The sequence below is a fragment of the Mustela erminea genome, chromosome 1 (genome assembly GCF_009829155.1).
Source record: "Mustela erminea isolate mMusErm1 chromosome 1, mMusErm1.Pri, whole genome shotgun sequence".
NCBI lineage: Eukaryota > Metazoa > Chordata > Mammalia > Carnivora > Mustelidae > Mustela > Mustela erminea.
In genome coordinates this window covers 212,266,819-212,290,451 of record NC_045614.1, presented here as the reverse complement: position 1 = coordinate 212,290,451, position 23,633 = coordinate 212,266,819, and the positions used below count along the sequence as shown (strand labels likewise).

At 47.5% G+C, this 23,633-nt stretch overlaps 1 protein-coding gene across 1 annotated transcript in view; it reads left to right on the top strand.

The window, feature by feature from the left end:
• The first annotated feature begins 4,239 nt into the window (after positions 1 to 4,239).
• Positions 4,240 to 23,633, top strand: part of HLCS (holocarboxylase synthetase) — a 206,719-nt gene continuing 187,325 nt past the window's right edge. The window contains exons 1-3 of the mRNA XM_032354736.1: positions 4,240 to 4,529; positions 8,048 to 8,185; positions 22,932 to 23,094. Coding sequence (XP_032210627.1) covers positions 4,335 to 4,529; positions 8,048 to 8,185; positions 22,932 to 23,094 — 496 coding nt within the window. The 5' untranslated portion in view covers positions 4,240 to 4,334. The remainder of the gene's footprint in view (positions 4,530 to 8,047; positions 8,186 to 22,931; positions 23,095 to 23,633) is intronic.

The window sequence follows — 23,633 nt, the reverse complement described above, 5'->3', positions numbered from 1 at the left end:
ACTCCTCTGAGCTCCACAGGCAGGCAGGGCTCCATCCCAGGACCCTGAGATCATGAACTGAGCAGAAGTTAAATGCTTAACCCACTGAGCCAACCAGGTGCCCCTTAATTACAGACTGTGTACAACTTAGAGTCGTTTTGATAAATATAAAACTTCCAAAAGCATTATTAGAAAAATAACCAAAGTTTATAAAAATAAAATGCAATTAAAACAATACATTCTGAGCTTTCTTAATTATATAAGGAATAATTTATGGAAACAGACAAGGCATTTAAGACAAAATTTTCCTATTTGGAATTTAATACAAAATTCCAATTAAAAATTGGGATTCCAAAATTGATCTTTGACCACATGTGAGATGGTGGTTGGTTTGATTCCTTCCTCCATAGGGCCTGGCATTTCCTAATCAGCAAGATTTAAAATGACAACTTTCCCCCGCTTTGAGGCCCTGATCACAGCTCAAGCCTCTAATTTATTCTTTTGCCAGTAGCTTATTTCTTTCAATCCCAACTGAATTTTTCTTTTTGGGTTTAAACCAATAATGAAAAGGATTATTGGTTTAAAACAGCTTAATTTACTTAACAGTTAACTGCACATGCGGATAGTTTCCCTGACACTTTCTGGCTCATAAACACACATTACCATAGAGGTTCAAGTAGTCAAAGAAAAGCTCTTCAAGTTACAGCTTTTACCAACAAAATCCTCATGATTTCAATTAAATGTGTGTTTAAATTATTTTTATGCAGGATATATATTTTTTAAAGGCTTTATTTATTTATTTGACAGACAGAGATCACAAGTAGGCAGAGAGGCAGGCAGAGAGAGAGAGGAAGGGAAACAGGCTCCCTGCTGAGCAGACAGCCCAATGTCAGGACCCTGAGATCATGACCAGAGCTGAAGGCAGAGGCTTAACCCACTGAGCCACCCAGGCGCCCCACGCAGGATATTTTTTCAAACAGATGGGTCATTCTTGAGACCCTGGAATCTCTGAATATAATTTTTTTAGCTCTCCAACACTGATGTGGAGGGAATAAATTCTTCTACATAAAGTGGAGACCCTAATTCCATTGCTAAATGTGAGCTGTTTACAGTGAGACCTATTTAAAATTCAGCATCTACTAAACGCTTCCAGCTAGTCTGGGATCCCTTGGCAAACTGTCCTATTCAGCTCTGACCATTTGGGTTCAGGGTGCTTTCCAGAAGCAGACAGAGCCACTGTCAGCAAGATAGGCTTCCCCTGGAGAGGAACAGTTGATCTATTTAATGGAGGCTGGGGGCGGGGAGGACAGCTCCTCTGGGTGAGGGATACTCTTGGTTAACACTCTGTCTTATCCCCAAACCATCATTTCCAGGGCATGCCTCCTCGGGGCAGACAGGAGACTTGGAGTCGGCTTTTCCTGTAGGAAGCCAGGCATGGTGACGGGTTACTGAGTTGGTTGTTGGCAGGTGAGTGCCACAATTCCTTTCTGCAGTGACGTTCTGGTGAAGGACAGTCTTGCTTCTGAATCCCTCGTCTGTGGTCTTTTCCTAGTCTGTTCTCCACACCAGCTTGGAAAAGTCTAGCGCAGAGTCCAGAGCAACCCAAATCTAGGGAGAGACAGAGGCGGGTTTCAACAGTGCTGCTGAAATTTTAATATGTTTGTGAATCACCTGGGGGATGCTGTGGAAGGGCAGATGCTGACTCAGTGGGTCTGGGTGGAGCTCGGGGTTCTGCATTTCTTGTGAGCTCCCAGGGGATGCCAGTGCTACTGGTCCAGGGACCACACTTTTGAGTGGTGAGGGACTATAAGGGGTGAATCAGGTATGCACACAGTTGAGATCCCCTGATGTCTTATTTTTGCATCTTTTCCCTTTGCTATCCAGGAATGGTAAGCTCCATCCTTGAGCTGTTATCCTTATTTTAGGTGGGATCATAAACAGAGCGCCATGTGCCTGTTTAACTTCTCTTACTCCTCTGCCTTCCTGTGCTCCTTCCTGGGCCTGAACGGTAACAGGGCTCCTCAGTCCAAGGGTCAAGAAAGGACCTCACCGACTTCTCAGACCCACCATGGTCCCCATTCTTTATAACCCAGAGCTGAGCACAGAATTGACCCTGACCCTTCCCCATGATGTCTTCTGAGACCATGACATCCTGAAGTATCTAAGGGCTAACCTGGAAAGTTCCTATTCTGGCTCGATAGAGTTACGGTATCTGGGAAGGTGGAACTGCAAAGCTCTTAAGGAACTTGGAAGAACTAGAGATGCTTGTGACCTTCGGGTAGAGATGCTTGTGACCTCTTCATACCTAGCTGGAGTGGAGAGGGTGTGTCCTTAGAATCATAATTCAGCTAATTCTAAGAATTCTAAGGCGGCTATCTGAAGGGTTTGCCTGGTAAAACCTCAGGGTTTATCACTTTGTAAAGCTTTTTCATTTTCTTATTCCTAACTTGCTAGGCCTGTGTTATCCTGGAACGGCTAAGGCCTTCTTCAGGAGGACTCATTCCTTCCTTCCGCCAGGGACCCAATGACACAATTTTAGGCCTTGTGACCATGCGGGAACTCCCTTTCCAACTGCCACTGTCCTGTAGAGAAGTGGAGGATGCGGCTTCAGCCCTGCCCGTCACTTACTGTCCTGTTTCTGGTCCTCTGTGACGCTTACCTTGTTTTTGAGGCTGATTCTTTCTTTTCCGATTCTCTCTCTGGTTTAAAATCTATTATTGCTGTATACACTGAGAAAAAGTTCCTCTGTCACCTGGCTATAAATCTGAAGTTCTGGAAGTGGGTTTTCTGGACCACTGATTTAACGTAGATGAATAAATGGTCAGGGCACTTCAAACGTCTATGGTTGGATTAAGTAAGACCTGGGATTGGTGTCCCTGACTGCTACTGCATTAGGCCTTCTACTTATAGCAAAGGCCAGAGTAGGAAGCAGCACAGGGAAAATCTTTGCTACATTTCAGAGTTGCTGGGGACACTGTTTTTTTGGAAACTGCCTTTTGTTATTTTTTAAAAAATATTTATTTATTAGAGTGCACACATGAGCTGGTGGGGAAGTATCAGGGGTGGGGAGAGGGGGAAGGGGGAGAGAGAGAGACAGACACACGATCTCAAGCAGACTCTCTGCTGCATGTGGACCCTGACAGGGGGCTCAATCCCACGACCCTGAGATCATGACCTATGCAGAAATCAAGAGTTGATGCTTAACCGACTGAGCTATCCAGGAGCCCTGCAAACTACCTTTTAAAACAAATGAGGTTCCATGGGAGAGATCTCTGTCACCATCAACAATAATTATGCTTCTCTTAGGGGACAAGAACCTTGAATCATAATTGATGAGTTTCTCTTCTTCTTCTGGTTTTAGGATGCTCACACACTGGTAACTCACATATACATGAATACCATACCAGGCAGTCTTTTTAGTGCTGGTCTATCTTCAACTTATTTTCAGTTCTTATTTTAAAATATTTAGAGTCATATATATGTGTGTGTGTGTGTGTGTGTGTGTGTATAATTGTACTGTTAATTTATGTAATTTATTGTAAATTCCTTTTTGCAAGAAGGCTTAGAATAATATATTACAGCCAGTCTCCCCTTATTTTCCCAGCTGTACAGCGTAGAGGCCGTGTTAGCTGAATCCCATACGGTACTACTAGTTAAGGCACACATGCCCACAGGCCCTTCTTCAATCTGCCTCCCAGCTCTCCAAGTAAGAGAAGCGGGACTTTGGTTTAAACTAGCCAAATGGGCCTAATCCCCTGGTCCTTCGTCAACCTTAACAGCCCCCTTTCCCTTATGCCTCCTTTCTCCCTCCATCACCCCCGCCCAGAGCACCCAAGCCCGCGGTCCCCCACCTTAGCGCCCCCAGCCTCCCTCCACCCTCACACCCTCAGCCCCAGCTCAGCCTCCCTCCAGCCTCAGCATCCCCAAGCGAGGCCCTCCTCCTCCCTCCCTGCTCCCGCCCGGCTCCGCAAGCGCGGTCTCCCTCCCTCCCTCCCACCGCACCGCCGCCCCCAGCGCGGCCCCCCTCCTCCCAGCGCAGCCTCCCAACATCCACACCCACCCACGCCCCTGCGAGGCCTCCCTCCATCCTGGCCCGCCCCCAGCGAAGCCTCCCCCCTCCCTCCATCCTCCCCCGCCCCTCCCCCACCAGCGAGGCCTCGCTCCTCCCTCCGTACTCACCCCCACCCCCGCCCCCACTCCCGCCCCCGCCGGCCTTCCCCGGCCCGCGCGGCCTCACCCCTATGGCGCGGCCTCTTCCGGCCCGCGGAGGGCGGGCGCGGGGCGGGGCCGGGGGGGAGGGGAGCGCCCGAGGTGCGAGCGTGCGGGGCTCGTGCCCCGCCGCCGGCCGGCCGGTCATGCTCATCACGCTGTGCTACCTGTACCTGTGGGCGCGCTGGGGGCGCCGACCGGCCGCGCTCGTGCGCGCCACGGTGCAGCGGCTGCGCGCCTCGCGCTGCTCCTTCACCTTCTGCGGCGCGGCCGCGCGGCCCCGGGACGCCCGCGTGTGCCTGAGCCGCGGCGGCCGCGTCTTCTGCGTCGGCGAGAGCCAGGTGGGCGGGCGCGGGGCCGGCGGGGTGCGGGCGGGGCCGGGGGCGCGCGGGGGGCGGGGCCGGCGGGAGGCGCGGCCTCGGGGCTCAGGCTGCCGGAAGCGCCCGCCTGCCCTGCGCTGCGCCGGGTCTCTGCGAGGCGGGAGGTGGCGGGCTTGGGGTCCCGAGGGCGGGCTTGGGGGCACCTCTGCGTGCGATATCCCCGGGAGCCCGGACGGGGGACCAGAGGTCCGGAACTGCTGCGACAGGCGACACGGCCCCCGTCCCCGGCGTGCCGGGTCGAGGGTATGGGGAGGCATGGCTGCTGCTGCGCCGCCCAGCCGGAGTGCGCTTCTGACGGCCTCCCGCGCTGCGGGCTGCGGTCGGCTTGAGCCTGACTTCACGGAGAGACCGCGGATCCTCAGTCTCTGCCCGGTATCTCCGAGGCACAAACATGGCCCTGTGGGTCGCGAGTTTTGCCCACCCGGGCGCCCCACGGATGGTCTCCGCGTCTGTTGGACCTCGGTTGCGCACACACTTTGTTTTGGACCCGGTGCTGAGCCTGACACCTGCCGGGTGCAGCCGCTCACCTGCCGGTCGTCCAGTCTGTGCAGAACCGTCCCCTCTCTGTAAAGGGTCCGCGGTTCTGGCCACTCAGCTGTTGGAGGGGGACTGGACCTCCCCGTGCGGTCTGCGCAGATTTCCGCTGACATAACTGTTTTCATGAACACTTACAAGTATTTGCTTTTAATCGGTTTGTTTCCCTTCCCTCTTCCTTCGGGAAAGTCGGTTCTCTTTTAGCGTTAAAGTAAGATTTTCTACGAGTGCGAAACCACAGCACCCGCGTGGGAATTAAAATCTTATCTCAGGTTTGAATACTTTGTTGTATGCCTAAGTATGGAGTTTTGTGGGTATCATCAGGTACCCTTCCCTGTTGGGAGACCATAACCCACCGAAAGTGAGTAACTGTTGTCTCGGTTCTGAGAGTGCCGAGCTAGGACCACTTAGAAGCGAGTCAGGAGACACTCCTTCCACTCGAGGGCCCTGTTCATTAATTAGGGCTTAATTCTCTCAAGGAACCAAGATTGAGAGAGAGAGAGCAAACTAAGGAAAGATTGAAGGGTGCGTTTTTCTATTGCAGTGGTTTCCAATCTGGGTTCGTGTACTTAAAAAACTATAACCTTTAAGATTTCAATTAGAGGGGTGCGAGGGTGGCTCAGTCCGTTAAGGGTCTGCCTTCTGCTCAGGTCATGATCCCGGGGTCCTGCGATGGAGACCTCCATCGGGCTCCCTGCTCAGTGGGGAGCCTGCTTCTCCCTGTCTCTCTGCTGCTCCCCCTGCTTGTTCATTCTCTCTGTCAAATAAATAAAATCTTAAAAAAAAAATTCAGTTAGAGTAAACATTTTGAACATTCAAAAATGTTGAGATGTAAATATTTTTAATTTTCTTGGAAGAAGTTTTACTTTTGGAAGACTTCCATGACTTTCCTGATCTGTTAACTACCGTAACTGCTTTTCAGCTTTTCAGCTTTTTTCCTACTGCTCCAGCCTACCGTGGGGGCACCCCTGCCAAGCTAGCCTTGGGTTTTCAGGGATTCTGTGACCTGATGTGCTCCTGCTTTTTGAAGTTAACCTTGCCTCACTAGAGTTTTGCTCAGGTATCGTTGTCTCAAGGGCTTGTTCCTCATGCTTCACACCAGATGGGACAGGCCTGCGCTGTGCCCTCATCCACTTTATTTATTTATTATTATTATTTTAAAAGATTTTATTTATTTATTTGACAGATCACAAATAGGCAGAGAGGCAGGCAGAAAGAGGGGGAAGCAGGCTCCCTGCTGAGCAGAGAGCCTGATGGATGATCCCAGGATCCTGAGATCATGACCTGAGACTTAAGCAGAGGCTTAACCCACTGAGCCACCCAGGCGCCGCCCCCCACCCCGCCCCGCCCCCATCCACTTTAAATCAACCTTCATATTTCCAGTTTTTATCTTTTCCTCCCTAGGAATTGGGTCTTTTTAGCTTAGCTTCCAGCTTGCCCTAGAATACTCATTCAGTGACTTCATTTCAGTGAATGAAGAAGTGGTTAGTGGGTTTCAGCTCTGACGGTTAAGGCCCACGATTGGAAAATTTGACTAACGATTAGCTACTGTTGATTTCAGCTATAAAATAAGGTGAGGCTAATGATTTGTGGGCTAGCTACCTTGTCAGTCTACCTGGACTGAAGTGACTTTACAGAAATGAATCTTCTGGGGCACCTGGGTGGCTCAGTGGGTTAAGCCTCTGTCTTCAGCTCAGGTCATGATCTCAGGGTCCTGGGATCAAGCCCCGCATCAGGCTCTCTGCTTGGCAGGGAATCTGCTTCCCCCTCTCTCTCTGCCTGCCTCTCTCCCTACTTGTGTTCTCTCTCTGTGTCAAATCAATAAATAAAATCTTAAAAAAAAAAGAAAAGAAATGAATCTTCTATCTTTGTCGTCTCTTGACTTCATATATTTAGAATCAGATGCATAGAATGCATATGTGTATGTAATTGAAGCTCCCACCGATATTGATAACTATAATTGAAAACTTTAAACACATTTGAAATTTTAAGCTTTTTGTTGAATATACACGTGTTCTGTGTTTGCATAAGGTGGACAGTCTGTTGTTTGTCGTTAACTGCTATAATGATAATTATGTTAATCCATGGAGAGGAGTTTTCTCTCCTCCAAATTTTCATTCATTCACTAGTTCAGAAGACATTTATTAATAGTTTACTATGTGCCAGGTTACTGGGCCAGGTGGAAACATCTTTTGATCCTCCCAGATCAAAAGGGCAAGTTTGAATTGGTAAACGGGCTGTGGTGCCTTGACCTTCTGTTTTGGTGATGTTGAAAGGGCTCACCCTGTGTACCCTTAGGTGTCAGCTTTTCTGCTCTGGATATGCCTTGTTTTTAGTGGGTTAAAGCCTTCAAAATTCACTTACTGTCCTTTTATTATTTTTAAATTTATTTAATTAATTTATTTTTTAAAGATTTTATTTATTTGACACAGAGAGATCACAAGTAGGCAGAGAGGCGGGCAGAGAGAGAGAGTCGGGGGGAAGCAGGTTTCCTGCTGAGCAGAGAGCCCGATGTGGGGCTCGATCCCAGGACCCTGAGATCATGACCTGAGCTGAAGGCAGAGGCTTTAACCCACTGAGCCACCCAGGTGCCCCGAGTCTCCCCACTTTTAAATGTGCGTCTGAGTTGTGATTGGGGAAACTCCTCATGCTCTAAGAAGTAAGGAATGGTGAGGGTAAGCCCAGCTTCAGAATTAATGGTGGATCGCACATACCTAGAGATGTTAAAGTTGTGAAAAAAGGAGATGTTGCAGGTGTTTAAATAGTCGCAGTTCAACCAGAGGCTCAGGGTTAATGTGGTGTGTAGGAGGAGAGAGTCTGGTAACCTTATCTCGATGCTGCCTGGAATTACAGAGGAGGGGAGGTCCCAGAGTTGATGTAAGTGGCTGTTGTGATTTGAAGTGATATTGAATCCTCTTTTTGTGTATTTCTTTCCCTCTGTCCAGTCCATTGATGACTTGAACAAATGGGCCCTGTTTCTTGTGTCTCCTTTTATACTTGAAGCAGAGCACATAGCATTTGTGACAGAGAGCATTTGGGTGCAAGGTGATAGTTTACAGAGACCGTCGTCCTCTTCAGAAACCGTGAGTAACATGTTTTTAATTTGTGTCTCAGAAGGAAACTGTGTCTTAACCAAAATTAAATTTGTATTTTCACCCCTGTTCTTTCCTGGCCTCTGTGACCCCCTTTCTTTTGTGGACATTTTGGGTTAAAGAAAAAAATATCATTAAAATTATTTTCACCTGTTTCTTTTTACTTTTTTGAACGTGGCTGCTAGAAAAACTGCCTGAGTGGCTTGTGTTTGGGGCTCATGTCATGTTTTCACTGGGCAGCGCTGCTCGAGGAACATCTAGCCCGTCCCCCCACTTCTTCAAATCAGCCCGAGTGGTTAACTTTTATCCCTATGTATTTCCTAGATGCCTCCGCTGGAGTATTCTTTTTTTTTTTAAATTTTAAATTTTTTTTTATAAACATGTAATGTATTATTAGCCCCAGGGGTACAGGTCTGTGAATCACCAGGTTTACACACTTCACAGCACTCACCATAGCACAGACCCTCCCCAATGTCCATAATCCCACCACCCTCTCCCTACCCCTCTCCCCTCGGCAACCCTTAGTTTGTTTTGTGAGATTAAGAGTCTTTTATGGTTTGTCTCCCTCCCGATCCCATCTTGTTTCATTTATTCCTTTCCTACTCCCCAAATACCCCATGTTGCCTCTCCACTTCCTCATATCAGGGAGATCTTATGATAATTGTCTTTCTCTGATTGACTTATTTCACTCAGCATAATACCCTCTAGTTCCATCCACGTCGTCGCCAATGGCAAGATTTCATTTCTTTTGATGGCTGCATAGTATTCCATTGTGTATATACACCACATCTTCTTTATCCATTCATCTGCTGATGGACATCTAGGTTCTTTCCATAGTTTGGCTATTGTGGACATTGCTGCTATAAACATTCGGGTGCACGTGCCCCTTCAGATCACTGCGTTTGTATCTTTAGGGTAAATACCCAGTTCCGCTGGAGTATTCTGATAACACTTCCAACTTCATAACCTGTCTAAAAGTAGTTGCATATATTTCTCTGCTGGAAAAAAAAAAGACAGTCTCAGAGGAACACCCCAACCTGGTTTTCCTCTCATCTCCTGCATCCTTCCCGGCGTGCAGGTCCCAATTCACTGAGGCCCCCCCCCCCCCCGGCTGTCTCCACTCGCCTCCTTCTTTTGCACTCCTCATTTCGTGCTCCGCTTCAGATCTTTTGGTCTAAACCGTGGAAATGTAGTCCTGTCTTGTGTCCATGGGTTTTCTTCTTGATGGCTGGAGTTCTCTTCCTAGACACAAATCCAGGGAAACTCACTGTGGCTCAAGCTTCAGGGGATGGCTTCTCACCAGACTCGGTCATGCCCTTAGGCTCGTGGAAGTCTGACCCTAAGCCCCCTTGTGGGTTTCTTCCCCTCGGGTGTCTGCATGAGTCCTTGCCTTGCCACCTTCGCTCAGCCACCATGTGATCCCTGCCAGCCCCTGGATACTCCAGCAGGGGTTTTGCTGATGGTAGCCGTTGTCGTCACTGGATTTCCATTTTACAAACACCATCTTCAAGCCATTGTATTGGGATGAGAGAAAAGGAAGAGAGGAGGAAGACTAGAAAAACTGACTAGAATTCAGGGTAGACTGAAGTAAAGGCCATGAGATAGGTAAAGATATTTAAAGGACAGCAAGAAACTATGTTTGGGTGGCCTGAGAGCCGTCCGTGTGCTGTGGCGCTCCATGTCCTTGGGCAGCCTCCTGATGTTTTATCGAGCCTTATATAGACTTAGGATAATAATAATAATACCATTTATCCAGCCAATTCTATATGATATTATTCTTGTCATTTTATTTATTTTATTTATTTATTTTTAAGATTTTATTTATTTATTTGACAGACAGAGATCACAAGTAGGCAGAGAGGCAGGCAGAGAGAGAGGAGGAAGCGAAGCAGGCTCCCTGATGCGGGGCTCGATCCCAGGACCCTGGAATCATGACCTAAGCTGAAGGCAGAGGCTTTCACCCACTGAGCCACCCAGGTGCCCCTATTCTTGTCATTTTAAAGAGAAGAAAACTGAAGCCTTAAGATTAAATGGCATTTCTTTCTTTCTTTTTTTTTTTTTTTAAAGATTTTATTTATTTGAGAGTAAGCGTGAGTGAGAGAGAGATCACAAGCTGGGTTTGGGGGGCAGATGGAGAGGAAGAAGCCGTCTCCCCATTGAGCAGGGAGCCCCGATGCGGGACTTGATTCCAGGACCCTGGGGTCATGACCTGAGCTAAAGGCAGACGCTTAACCTACTGAGCCACCCAGGCGCCCCTTAAATGGCGTTTCTAAAGCCACCAGCTGCTAAATGGCAGATAAAGTTTTAACCAGTGTCCATACCCTTTCTAGTAGCCAGAGGGATGTATTAGTAGTTTTAAAGAGATCTAGACTTAAAGAGATTTAGTCATTGCCTTTTCCTAGTCATAACAACAAAGCTTACATTAACCCGAGGCCAAGCCAGTAATGGTCATGGCTCTTCTCCTGTGTTCAATAGAAGGACGCCAACTGGTGAGGTGAAATTTTTTGGTGAACTCAAGCATTCACCAAAGCAGAAAAGACTACTCAGAAAGTTCCTTTTTGTTTAAAACAATGATTTTCAGTGTATTAAAATTACAAATTAAGTTATCAATTAGGTTGAATCGTGAAAGTGCCAATACTTGGTTTTTTTTTTTAACCTATTTTTTTTTTAACCGATTTGGGCTTTTAAGTCCTAATTTACCATTCTTAGAAGTTTAACAAAAATTTGTGATCACGGTTAATGGAATTTCTGAATAATATTTGTCCTGTTCAGAAGCTCAAATATCTTAAAACACTGTATTTTATTTTTGGATTCTAGCCGGACAGACTTGGGTTAATCCTAGTCCTTGATCAAAAGTGTACTCTTGTCATTGGTTCATGCATGGCCTTCATTCGCTGATGAAATTGAAATTATATGATAAATACCCACGAATTCGCCACTGAGTATGGAAATGGAACATGTACCTATGTGAGCCCCCAGAGTCTATCCACGCATTCTTTCTCCCCTGCCCCACCTTCTCCCTCCCCAAACCAACTTCTTTTTAGATAACATAAGTCATCTGAGTGACCAAACATCGTGTTACTGAACACTTACATAATTCTTAGAAATTATTAAACTTAGAGTAAGCTTGATGTTTTCTTAGATATGCTAATATTACTTGGCATGTAGTAAGATTTTGGCTTAAAACCAACACCAGGATTTCTAAAATATTACCGTTACGTAAAGTATGCGCAGATTCCTTAACACAAAATGTGACTGCTCTGTTCTTGAGTTCCTAACTTATTGTTCCTTAATTGTACCCCTTTCTGGGGTTCAAAGACATGGCGCATCTGAGGGAACATAGTTACTGTGTTATGGAGGGTAGAGGCTAATGTAGAGAGCTACTGTATCAGAGACCCAGAACCATCGCAGAGCAAAAAGCTAGAAGTTTCTCTCTCAGGGAGGCGGTTCTGCTGTGTGAGGCCATCCAGGCACCCAGTTCCCTTCTGTGTGTTGCCCTCAGCTCCTCTCTGCCCGCCTCGTTCACTTCTTTTTTTTTTTTTTTAAAGATTTTATTTATTTATTTATTTTACAGAGAGAGAGAGAGAGAGAACAAGTAGCAGAGAGGCAGGCAGAGAGAGAAAAGGGGAAACAGGCTCCCTGCTGAGCAGAGAGCCCGATGCGGGGCTCGATCCTAGGACCCTGGGATCATGACCTGAGCTGAAGGCAGAGGCTTAACCCACTGAGCCACCCAGGTGCCCCTTGTTCACTCTCTTGGTAGAGGCTGGTTCCTGTTAGCCCCGCTGCTGTTGTCAGCCTCCTGCACATTCTAGCCCTCAGGTTGGGGGATGAGGGGATCAGGGCCAGTCAGCTTCCTCTTTAAAAACTGAGATCAGAAGTTTCACGGGCCACTCATGTACCTGTCCCCTTAGCCGCAGGGCAGGCTGCGACCTGCAGTCCTCGCGGGACAAGGAAGGGAAGGGAAGAACAGAAGACCAGATTTTGGGAGATAATTAACATTTCTCACAGTTTTCATTTCATTTAATATACATTCTAATGAAGATTTACTTAAGATCTTGCTTAATGGCAATGACTTATTTCTTAATTTTCTGAGGGAGAAACAACGTACCCCTTCCTACCCCCCAAGGAAGACGACTAGTGTCCAGATAATTCATTTTATTTACGATCAGAGGCTTCGGTGGGTCTCGCTATCAGGAGCCAGAGACATTCCGAGATATTTTTTGGACCACTCTGGCTATTACACTGTACTTCATTTTATAAGTTGGGCCTTAAAACTTAAAAAGGAATTGATGTCAGGCACCTGGCTCAGTGGGTTGCCCACCACCCCTCCAATCCATGCCCTCCCATTGTGCTTGTCTCGGTGAACTTTAACTGTTCATTTACTTAGCTGTCGTCCCTCCCACACTGTGAGCTCCCCAAGTTGACAGGGACCATCATCTCTGAATGCACCTTGCATCTCCATAGGACACGTCACTCCAGCGCTGGCACACAGTGTGGCATATGATAGGCACTTGATAAACCCTGGATGAATGGATGAATGCCTTCATAGCGAGTGAATTTTTGGCAACAAAAGAATTATGTATGACTTTTGGGTCATCAGTTCTTACTAAACAAGACTGTTAATGTTATTACAGAACGTACTGAAAATTGAGCTGAATCTGCCATGCTCCACTGGTATTTGTTGTGGCACCTTAGCAAAATAAGTGGAACACAGCAGATGTTCAGTAAATACGTTAATGAATGACTTAATGAAAATATGAATATATGAAGGCTACAATTTTTTCAAAACTGAATTCCGGGGACACCTGGGTGGCTTCGTCAGTTAAGCATCTGCCTTCGGCGCAGGTCATGATCCCAGGGTGCTGGGATCGAGTCCCACATCAGGCTCCTTGCTCAGTACTGGTCCTCCGTCTCCCTCTGCCTTTGCCTTATACATCCTCCTGCTTGTGCTCTCTCTCTCTTTCACTCTATGTGTGAAATAAATAAAGAAAATCTTTAAGAATAAATAAAAACTGAATTCCTAAGATTCATTTATTTGTTGTTGGAGTCTATAGAATGACCACAAATGGAAGTAATTTGAGGGGTGCTTGGGTGGTTCAGTTGGTTAACGGTCCAGCTCTTGGTTTTGGCTCAGGTCATGATCCCAGGGTGTGGGGCTCCAGCTCAGCAGGGAGTCTGCTGCTCCTTCCCCCTTTGCCCCTCCCCCCTCATGCTTTCTCTCTCTCTCACTCTCTCTCTCAAGTCAATAAAATTAAAAAAGTTTTTTTTTAAAAAGTCATTTGAGATATCCACAATTAAAAAGGATATTTTAAATATCTGTAAGAGTTCCATAATCCTAGAAATAGGGAAGAATGTGACATGTATCAAGTTCAAAGTCTTTCTTACATACAGATTTTCACTTTACCATCTCAGGGTCCCGTTAAACTCAAAGGACTTGAGAGTCAAGTGCAAGATACATAGATTCATAGACGCCCCCACAAAAGCAAAATCCCATTAAGCAATCAACCCAAATAAGAACTGCAGAGTTAATGAGAAGACAGTGAACTGTGAGATCCATTCCTTTTTTTAAAGTGGGCTCCATGCCCAAGCAGGGTGAGGTCAGGAAGGACTTTCCGGGGAAGGTGATAGATGAGTTTCAAAGGAAAAACAGGGATTTGGTGCAGAGGAGGGAAGGGCTTCCCAGTAGAACGGCAGGTGCAGAAGCATACGGAGGTTTGCACCTGAGGACTGGGTCAGTACAATTTCATCTGCAGTAACATGACTTGGGGGAGTGGCCCAAGATAAGGCCGGAGGAGAACGATGGGCTGGACTGTCGTGTGGGAAATTATCTGGATGCAGCAGTAGCTTTTAAAAACCGGGGCACCCGGCTGGCTACGTCCGTAGAGTGTGCAGCTTTTATCTTGAGCTTAGGAGTTGAGCCCCACATTGGGTGTAGAGGTTACTTAAAAGTAAAATCTTAAAAAAAAAAAAAAAAAAAAAGAGCTTGACCAGGCAGGCTTTCCCAGCAGTCACAGAGTAGAGAAGCTTGCAGACCAAGTTAAGGTACGTGAATGACACAGTTCATGGATTAATTTCAAAACATGCAGCAAGAAGCACGTGGAGAGATCTGGCGTCAGCTGACCCTTAGGATTAGCTGCAAGGGCCCAGAGGAGGTTAAAGCAGGGGGCTTGTCAGGTGGAGGGTGTGTGTGGCTGGCACACGCTTGTTCTGCTGGGGAGACTCAGGACTTGTGTCCTGGAAGAGCTGTGTGCCAGCAGTGCTTTTCATCTGTTTCTAGGCAGAGTATACGTGGGACTCTAAGGGGTGGCTAATTCAGGGATGACTGAACTGTCAGTCTCAAGGTGTCATGATTTGTATCTTAATAATAATTAAGATTTGGGGCACCAGGGTGGCTCAGTGGGTTAAGGCCTCTGCCTTTGGCTCAGGTCATGGTCCCAGGGTCCTGGGATCGAGCCCCGCATCGGGCTCTCTGCTCAGCGGGGAGCCTGCTTCCCTTCCTCTCTCTCTGCCTGCCTCTCTGCCTACTTGTGATCTCTGTCAAATAAATAAATAAAATCTTAAAAAATAATAATATTTAAGATTTACTTGGTATGTCTACGACTCTGACTAGGGGTAGTGCTTTCCTTTGTTCTTTCCATTTTACCTGTGTTCATTACACGTATGTTCCACTGATGTCATCGATCTTTAGCATGTCTTGTAAGTTACATACTTCATGTATGGGTTTCGCCCACGCTCTTGTTTTTCCACGTAGCAGAGCTGAATATTCTTTGATAGTCAGCAAATGCACATAATGCAAAGATCACAGAAGGTTTATATGCACTCATTAAGAATTTGGGCTTTATCCTAGGGACGGTAGTTTTTGGTGGATCGGGGATCACTCGTGGAGATTGGGAGTAGGGCGGAAGGGCTCGGGGACGAGCCGCTGTAAGGAATGCAGTTTCGTGCATTGTTTTGGTCAGCTTTGCTGATGTAACAGATGACCCTAGCATCTCAGTGGCTTCTAACAACAGATCTTGGTTTCTTGCTTGGCTGATGTGTGGGCTCCGCAGCGATTTCAAGCTGGGACTCTGCTCTGGGCTCTGCTCTGTGCATCTTTCTTGTGCAGGGACCGGGGCTGAAGGAGCAGGTCCATCTTTGGATGGGCCATTCACACCGAGGGGAGGAGCAGGAGCCGGCTGAGACTCAGGATAGTGGATTGTCCTGTATGATGTGGTGCACGGGACATTCTGGGACTTCCAAGGCTAGATCGTAGGACACGTGGCAGCTTCTCCCTGGGCTCTGGGAACGCAGCTCCCTTGCTGCCAAGCCAGGACGCTCCAGCTGGTGGGCAGCTCTCACTGGCCAGGTGAGGGAGCCGTCCTGGAAGTAGAGCATCCGGGCCCAGTGGAGGGACCGGACCCCAGCCTCCTGGAGCAGAGTTGAACTGTCCCTGCCAAGCCCTGCTGCATTGAGGCTAAACAAAATAAATGATTAGCTGAAGCCACTACATTTTGGGTGGTTTGTTACACCGCAGTGGGTAACGAAAACACTTGGGATGTCTCTCTTTTTTTTCCTTTTTTAAAGATTTATCTATTTACTTACTTGAGAGAGAGAGAGAGAGAGAGAGCGTGCATGCACACAAGCTGGGGAAGGGCAGTGGGAGAGGGAGAAGCAGCCTCCCTGCTGGGCAGGGAGCACCACGGGGCTCAATCCTGGACCCTGGGACCATGACCTGAGACCTGAGCCGAAGGCCAGTGCCCAACCAGGTGAACCACCCAGGTGCGCCACACTTGGGGTGCCTTTTAAAACTTCTTCCTCACCTTACCGGCATCGGTGGGATGGGCACGGGAAGTAGGCCGTGACCAGTCGGGGAAGCTAAAGCTGTAGACCCTTAGATGGGGGCCTCAGGGGCATATGGGACTCCTCCAGGACCCAAGCACTGTAAACAGTCTGTGACAGCAAGGGTCTTTCTCTTATTTTCTGACGGAAGCTCCGGTACTCGGCAAATTAAGGCCCCTGGACCTCCTTTTTCCTGGGGTGCCTTGTCAGTCCTGGTTCTGCAGTACGACGTGGTTTCACTGATCATGTCAGCTTTTGCTTACTGTGCAGCTGTGACGTCCCTTATCCCGTCGCTTCATTTTCCAGCACCCCTCTCCTGAAACATGGTAGGGCATATTATCTTTTCAAATGACAGAGAATGAGAATGGGGTTTGTAGCCATCCTTTGTCCTCTGTATTTGCGAACTGAAGGCTGCAGGGGTAACCCCTTCCCCCTCTCTGAGTTTCACATTCCTCCTGTCTCTGCGTGTCTCACCTTCCTTCCTCCAGTTTGTCGCTACAAATTTTAAAAACCTCGTGTATAATTAATTATAATTAAGTTGGTTTAGAAGAAAGAAAGCGCGTGTGTGCCCATGTACGTGTATGTGTATATATAAATATACAAACATGCGGGGGTGGGGGGAGGGAGGTGGTGGGGAGAGAGATCCAGAAACATTTATTTAAAGAATTGGCTCCCCTGATGGTGGAGTGTGCAGGTCCAGAATTTGCAGGGCCAGCGGAGAGGCGGGACACTCAGGGCGAGTAGGTGTGGCTACTAGAGTCACGAGGTCTTCTCCCTTGGGGGAGCTCAGTCTTTTTCTCAGAAGATCTTTAATGTTTGAATCAGTCGACTTGGTGTCTCCTAGGTGGCTCAGTTGGTTGCGTGTCCAACTCTTGATTTCAGTTCAGGTCATGATCTCGGGGTGGTGAGATCGAGCCCCCCATCTGGGTGTGGAGCCTGCTTGAGATTCTCCTTCTCCCTCTGCCGCCTGTCACCTCCCTCTCTTTTAAAAAAAAAAAAAACGTTAATGACATCTAAATACATTCCGGGTCACATCTGGCCTGAAACTGGGTGCAGATCCGGGTCCTGTGGTCTAGCATCGCCTCCTCCGCGGAGGACGATCAGCTGCCTGTTGCCACGTCTGCTCCCACAGTTGCCCCCACATATCCCACATTTGCCGCAGAACTTCATCCTCCCCTCCTTACCCACCCCCCCAGGTGCTGCAGGCAGCCTTGGGAAGGACAGTTCGCTGGAGGCCGCCCCGCCCGGAGCATGTCATCCGGTGGCCCGGGCCCTCCGCGAGGACGTGTGTTGAGTAGAGCAGGTCCACCACCGCCTCCTGTCATCGAGGTAACCCCAAGTCCGAGCTTGGGTTATGGAAGGGATTTCTGCCAGGAAATCCCTTTGTTTGGGGCCGACGGGGGCTTCCTCTCCTTTGATCTTTGGGGTAAGCCTTTGGTTTGACTTCCCTTTTCTTTCTCAATCCCTTTGTTTCCACCTTGAAGTGCAAACCGGCAGCGTCCTGTCTGCTTTTAGACAAACAGTGCTGGATGCCTGGGCGACAGCCTGGCTTCGCTTTGATGGAGGACACGGAGCTGCCTGGGGAGTTTGCATGGTCTGCGGCTCCCAGACCGCGTTTCTACAAAGAGGAAATGCACTTAGGTGGGGAGTCAGCTGGCTGAGCTGAGAAACCTGATCAGGACGTGTGTGTGTGTGTGTGTGTGTGTGTGTGTGTGTGTGTGTGTGTGTGTGTGTGTGTGTGTGTGTGTGTTGTTCTCTGGGTGTGTGTGTGTGTGTGTGTGTGTGTGTTGTTCTCTGGGTGTGTGTGTGTGTGTGTGTGTGTGTGTGTGTGTGTTGTTCTCTGGGCCTTCCTGTCCTTCCCCTGGTTCGTTTATCTCCCACGTCTCTCCTTCAGGGGTGTCTGAGAATTTAATTATTGGCTCCTTTTACACGAGATGCTTGCTTTGAGGCCCAGCCCCACACCGTGCCCGCTCCAGCAGGGGCTGAATCAACTTTGGAACAACTGGACTCGGGGCTGGGTCTCCTCTGGCTGAGTGTTGGTCCTCATGCATGCATTGCCCGCGACGATCCGGAAAACAGAGACGCCTTAGCCTGGTGCTGTCCCTTTCACGGTTCCCACCCTCCCTCCCCTGCAGAGTCAGCTCTTGCCCAGGCCAGAGTTTATCCTCTCATCCCCCTGAGCTGGCTCCTTCCTCCGTCCTCAAAGCTGGAAATCAGCTAAAGATCTGCCCAAATTGTCCGCTTCCGCTCTCACCTCGGATCAGAGGCGAGGATTTGAAATGTGGAGCCCCATCGAATCGCTGGTCAGGGGAGTCCTGCTCCTTCTGGTTCCAGGTCTGGCAGGAGGTGGACAAGTGTGCGATCAGGTGGAGGGAAGGCTACCCGTAGAGCTTAAAGAAAATCCCGCTGGTTCTCTTCCTCCAAATATTCTAGACCCATTAGTGGGTTTCAACCTTTTTTTTTTTTTTTAAAGATTTTATTTATTTATTTGACAGACAGAGATCACAAGTAGGCAGAAAGGCAGGCAGAGAGAGAGGGGCGGAAGCAGGCTCCCCACCGAGCAGAGAGCCCGATGTGGGGCTTGATCCCAGGACCCCGAGATCATGACCTGAGTCGAAGGCAGAGGCTTTAACCCACTGAGCCACCCAGGTGCCCCTCAAATCAGTTTTTGACCGCTCGGGGGATATGGTCCCCGTCGAGAATACCTGCTTCCAGGATGTCATGTTCAGCATAGTAAGTGCCCCTCTGTGGACCAGGCACTTTGCCCATCATTCCCGTTTACCTCTCCCGGTCACCTTGTGAGGTGGGTAATCTTACCATTTCCACCTTACAGACGGGAAACCCAAGAATAGAGAATTTGAGTGACTTGCTTGGGTCACACACCTGTTAGCAGGAGGAGCCGGAACATTTGGGTTCTAGAGTCCTCCCACTGTCTAGGCTGTCCAGGAGCAGTGTGGGAATAAGCAAACTACCTCGATTATTTTCTTTTTAAAATTTACAATGGGGCGCCTGGGTGGCTCAGTGGGTTAAACCTCTGCCTTCGGCTCAGGTCATGATCCCAGGGTCCTGGGATCAAGCCCCGCATATGAGGCTCTCTGCTCGGCAGGGAGCCTACTTTCCCCCCTTTCTCTGCCTGCCCCTCTGCCTACTTGTGATCTCTCTCTCTCTATCAAATAAATAAATAAATAAAATCTTAAAAAAAAATAGAAAATTGGCATATAATGCGTATGCCATAAACCTCATCCTTTTGAAGTATCCAATTACAATTCAGTGGTTGTGCAATTACCACTATCTAATGCTGTTTTCCTCACCCCAAAAAGAAACACATATCCATCAGTGGCCACTTCCCCGTTTCCTGGCCTGGCAGCTACTCATCATCTACTTGCTAACTCTTTAGATTTGTCGGTTTTGGATATTTCATATACGTAGAGACCTGTAATATGGGACCTTTCGTTACTGGCTTCCTTCACTTAGTGTGACGTACTTAAGATTCATCGACGTTGTGACATGAATCAGTAGTTCATTCTTTTTCATGGCTGAATAATACTCTGTTGTATGGAGAGATACATTGTATCTCTATTTTATGTCTCTCTATTTTATGAGAGATACATTTATGTATCCTTCATCTGTTGATAGACTTTTGGGTTGTTCCCCCTCTTTGGTTATTATGAATAATGCTGCTATGGACATCTACATACAACTTTTGTGTGTGTACATGTATTTTCAGTTCTTTTAGTTGTATACCTGGGAGTGCAATTGCTGGGTCTTTTGGTAATTCTGTGTTCACATTTTTAATTTTTATTTATTTATTTAGATTTTATCTATTTTAGAGATAGAGAGAGCATGAGTGGGGGTAGGAGCACATCCCGAGGGACAAGCAGACTTCATGCTGAGCTTAGGCCCTGACCTGGGGCTCTTCCTTGACCCTGAGATCATGACCTGAGTCGAAATCAAGAGTCGGATGCTCAGCCAACCGAGTGTACCGCCCCCCCTCCAGCCACCCAGCACCCCTGTGTTTAACTTTTCGAGCTGTACCACTCTTTCCCGAAGAGGCCGCACCGTTCTGTATTTCCACCAGCAGTGCAGTAGGGCTCTGATTTCTCAGCATCCTCAGCAACACTTGTTGGAATCCACCCTTTTGATTATACCCATCCCAGCAGAGCTGAAGTTTCTCATCGTGGTTTTAATCTGTGCTTCCCTATGACTAATCAGGGACGTTGTGCATATTTTCAAGTGCTTATTGCCATTTGTATATTTTCTTTGGAGAAATGTCTGATCAGATCCCTTGTCCGTTTTTTTTAAAGAGTTTGCTCTTTTATTTGAGAGAGTGAGAGAGCATGTGTGAGAGGGCACCAACAGCGGGCAGGGGCGGAGGGAGAGGGAGAAGCCGATTCCCTGCTGAGCAGGGAGCCCAGTGCAGAACTCCATCCCGGGACCCCGGGACCGTGACTTGAGCTGGAGACAGATGCTTAACTGACTGAGCTACCCAGGCGCCCTGCCTCTGTCCATTTTTAAATTGGATGTTTTGTCTTTATTGTTGTAGGAGTTCTTTTTTTCTACATTTTTATACATTGTGGGTACAAGTCTTTTTATCAGATATGCTATTTGCAAGTATTTTCTCCCATTTTGTGAATTGTCTTCCCACTGTCTTGAAGCTATTCTTTGAAGCACAAAGATTTTAATGAAGTCCCATTTATCTGGTTTTTTCAAAAGTTCAAGATTGATGTGCTGTCTGCAAAACCATTGCCTTGTCTGAGGTCATGACGATTTACACCTGTTTTCTTCTAAGAATTTTATAGTTTTAGCTCTGATATGGAGGAATTGGCCCAGTTTGACTTGACTTTTGCATGAGGTAGGGGGTCTGTTTTCATTCTTTCGCATATGCATATCCCGTTGTATCAGCACTGTCTGTTGAAAAAATTGTTCTGTCGCTGTTAAATTGTCTTGGCAACCTTATCCAAAATCAGTTTTCTGTAGGTGTGTGTTGGTTTCTGTGTACTCAGTTCTATTCCATTGATCTGTCTTCCTGTCCTTATGCCAATTGTTGACTTTTGAACCCCTCGTTTCCTGGGTGAGCAAGTTCCCTCAAGGCAGTGGTGGCTTGCCTCATGGGAATTCCCTTTCCCCTTGTAGGGTCAGGATTTACCCCAGCGCTGGGCCCGCCGTGCTTCATTATCTAATCGTTTCTTCAGTGCTTTCAAGGTGATGTTTTATTGATGTTATCAGCACTTTCTCATTGTTCAGCAAAAGTTAGTTCTAAAAACTTAACCTATCGGTATAAAAAATGGAATTCAAAATTATTTATTTCCAATTATGAGATTTGGGGCAGTGTATTCCTGAGATGATTTGTTTTGGGAAGTAGGGAAATTCTTCATGGCACCTTTAAAAAAGACCACTCTATCCACTTGCTTTTTTTAAAAAAATTTCTTTTTATTAACATATAATGTGTTATTTGCCCCAGGGGTACAGGTCTGTGAATCATCAGGCTGACACACTTCACAGCACTCACCGTAGTGCATACCCTCTCCAGTGTCCATCACGCAACCTAGCCACTTGCTTTTAAAGCCAGATTCATAATAGCCAAAAATGGTGGCTTTCATCAGTTGAGCACTGTGCTCTCCCAGGCTCTCTGCTGGTGGCGTTACGTACTCTGGCATCTCGTTAACGCAGCAAACCCACAGGATGCCTGGCGCTCATATCATTATTCCAGCTCTATGAATGAGGACGCTGGGACTCCAGACATTCTGAGACTTGCCTGAGGACGCGCAACTAAGAAGAATCCAGTTGGACCCAGACCCAGGTCCTTGACTCCAGATCAGGCTCCTGACCCACCCCCCAGAGCTCGCCTTCTCATCCAGGGTTCATATCCTTCTCTTAGAAAAACTGGACCCTGTCAAGGACGGAGTTTTTTCTGCTGTCACGTTCCCTGCCCCCTTGTGGGGGGAATGTGCATTGGGACAGGCCGTTGTTCTCTGGATGGTCTTTGACAGTTGTTTTCCCAGTTATAGGAATCGAAGGGAAGGCCCATGTGGAACTTGCTGGGCTGAGGCTGCAGGGCTGAGGCGTGCAGGGCGTGGGAGCGCCAGAGAGAGCTCGGGGCCCAGGACGGGGAAGTGCACACACGTGCCTTGGGGGTCCCAGTGCAGCTGGTCTCAGACCACACCAGGGCAAAGCTGGTCTACAGGTTACATTATAAATCACTGGATATTGTGGACCAGTTGCTTTCTCCTATTTCCTGTTACTAAAGGGCACACCGATATATTTCCATGTCTGAAAAATGGCCCTTTCCCCTTTCAGCTCCTTGCAAAGCAGTGCAGCCTTCAACTGCTTGCTCTTCAAAGAGAGGGACGGGGTCACTGGGGGATGGGCATCAAGGAGGCACAGGAGGTGATGAGCGCGGGGTGTTACACGCGACTGATCAATTATTATTTTTCTTTTTCCCAAAGATTTTCTTAAAAATTTCTTTATTCACACAGAGAGTGATCACAAGTAGGCAGAGAGGCAGGCAGAGGGAGAGGAGGAAGCAGGCTCCCCACCGAGCAGAAAGCCCTATGTGGGGCTCGATCCCAGGACCCTGAGATCATGACCCGAGCCCAAGGCAGAGCCTTTAACCTACTGAGCCACCCAGGCGCCCCATCGACTAATCAATTATTGAACGCCACACATATTGGCTAATTGAATTTAAATACAAAATTAAAAAAAAAAATAAAAGAGAGGGTTGTATGTAGTGCTTAGGGAGCCGTGTTGTCAGAAACAAGAATGTTGGAGCCAGGACAACTTTGATGGTAATAAAATGCAATCTCCAGTAACTCACTAGGTTAGACTGTAACTTCGGGGTGGGAACTGAAGGGAAAAGTATCTGCTTATTTTAGAGAAGAACAGTCTCACTCTTCCTCCTCCCTCCCTCGTGTTTTCTCAGACTGTGAAGTGGTCGGACTGCTGTTTGCCGTTAGCTTACAGACCTGGGGACCCTTACCAGTTAATCGCCGAAGCAAGCGTGGATGACTTCAGTAAGCTGGGCGTGGCGTTCCTGGAAGACAGACTCCAGATGGCTGATGGATTGGTACCTCAAAAGATCGTTTGTACGTGACCCTGGAAGTATTTCCATTGGGGGCACCTGGCTGGCTCGGTCAGAAGAGCAGGCAACTCGTGATCTCTTGGTCATGAGTTCGAGCCCCATGTTGGGTATAGAGACTACTTAACTAAATAAAAACTTAAAAAAAAGAAATATTTCTGTCTTATCAGGAGACCATTGGTTATTAGCTTAAAGACTGTTGAACTCTTGTGTTCAATGTGGCATAAAGCAAATGCTTATCTTCAGTTTAATGTGGTCAGTAGGTTGGATAGAATTATAACTGTATGAGATTCATACATGTGTATTAGTTTTTTTTTAAATATTTAGATATTTATCTAAATATCCCTAAGTATATTGATAGTGTTTTTCAAATTCTTTCTTTTTTTTTTTTTGAGTGGGCTCCATGTTGGGCCCAACATGGGGCTTGAACTCACAACCATGAGATCAAGACCTGAACTGAGATCAAGAATCAGACCCTTAACCATCTGAGCTACCCAGGCGCCCCAGTGCTTTTAAAATTTTTAAACAAGGATTTTCCATAATTGC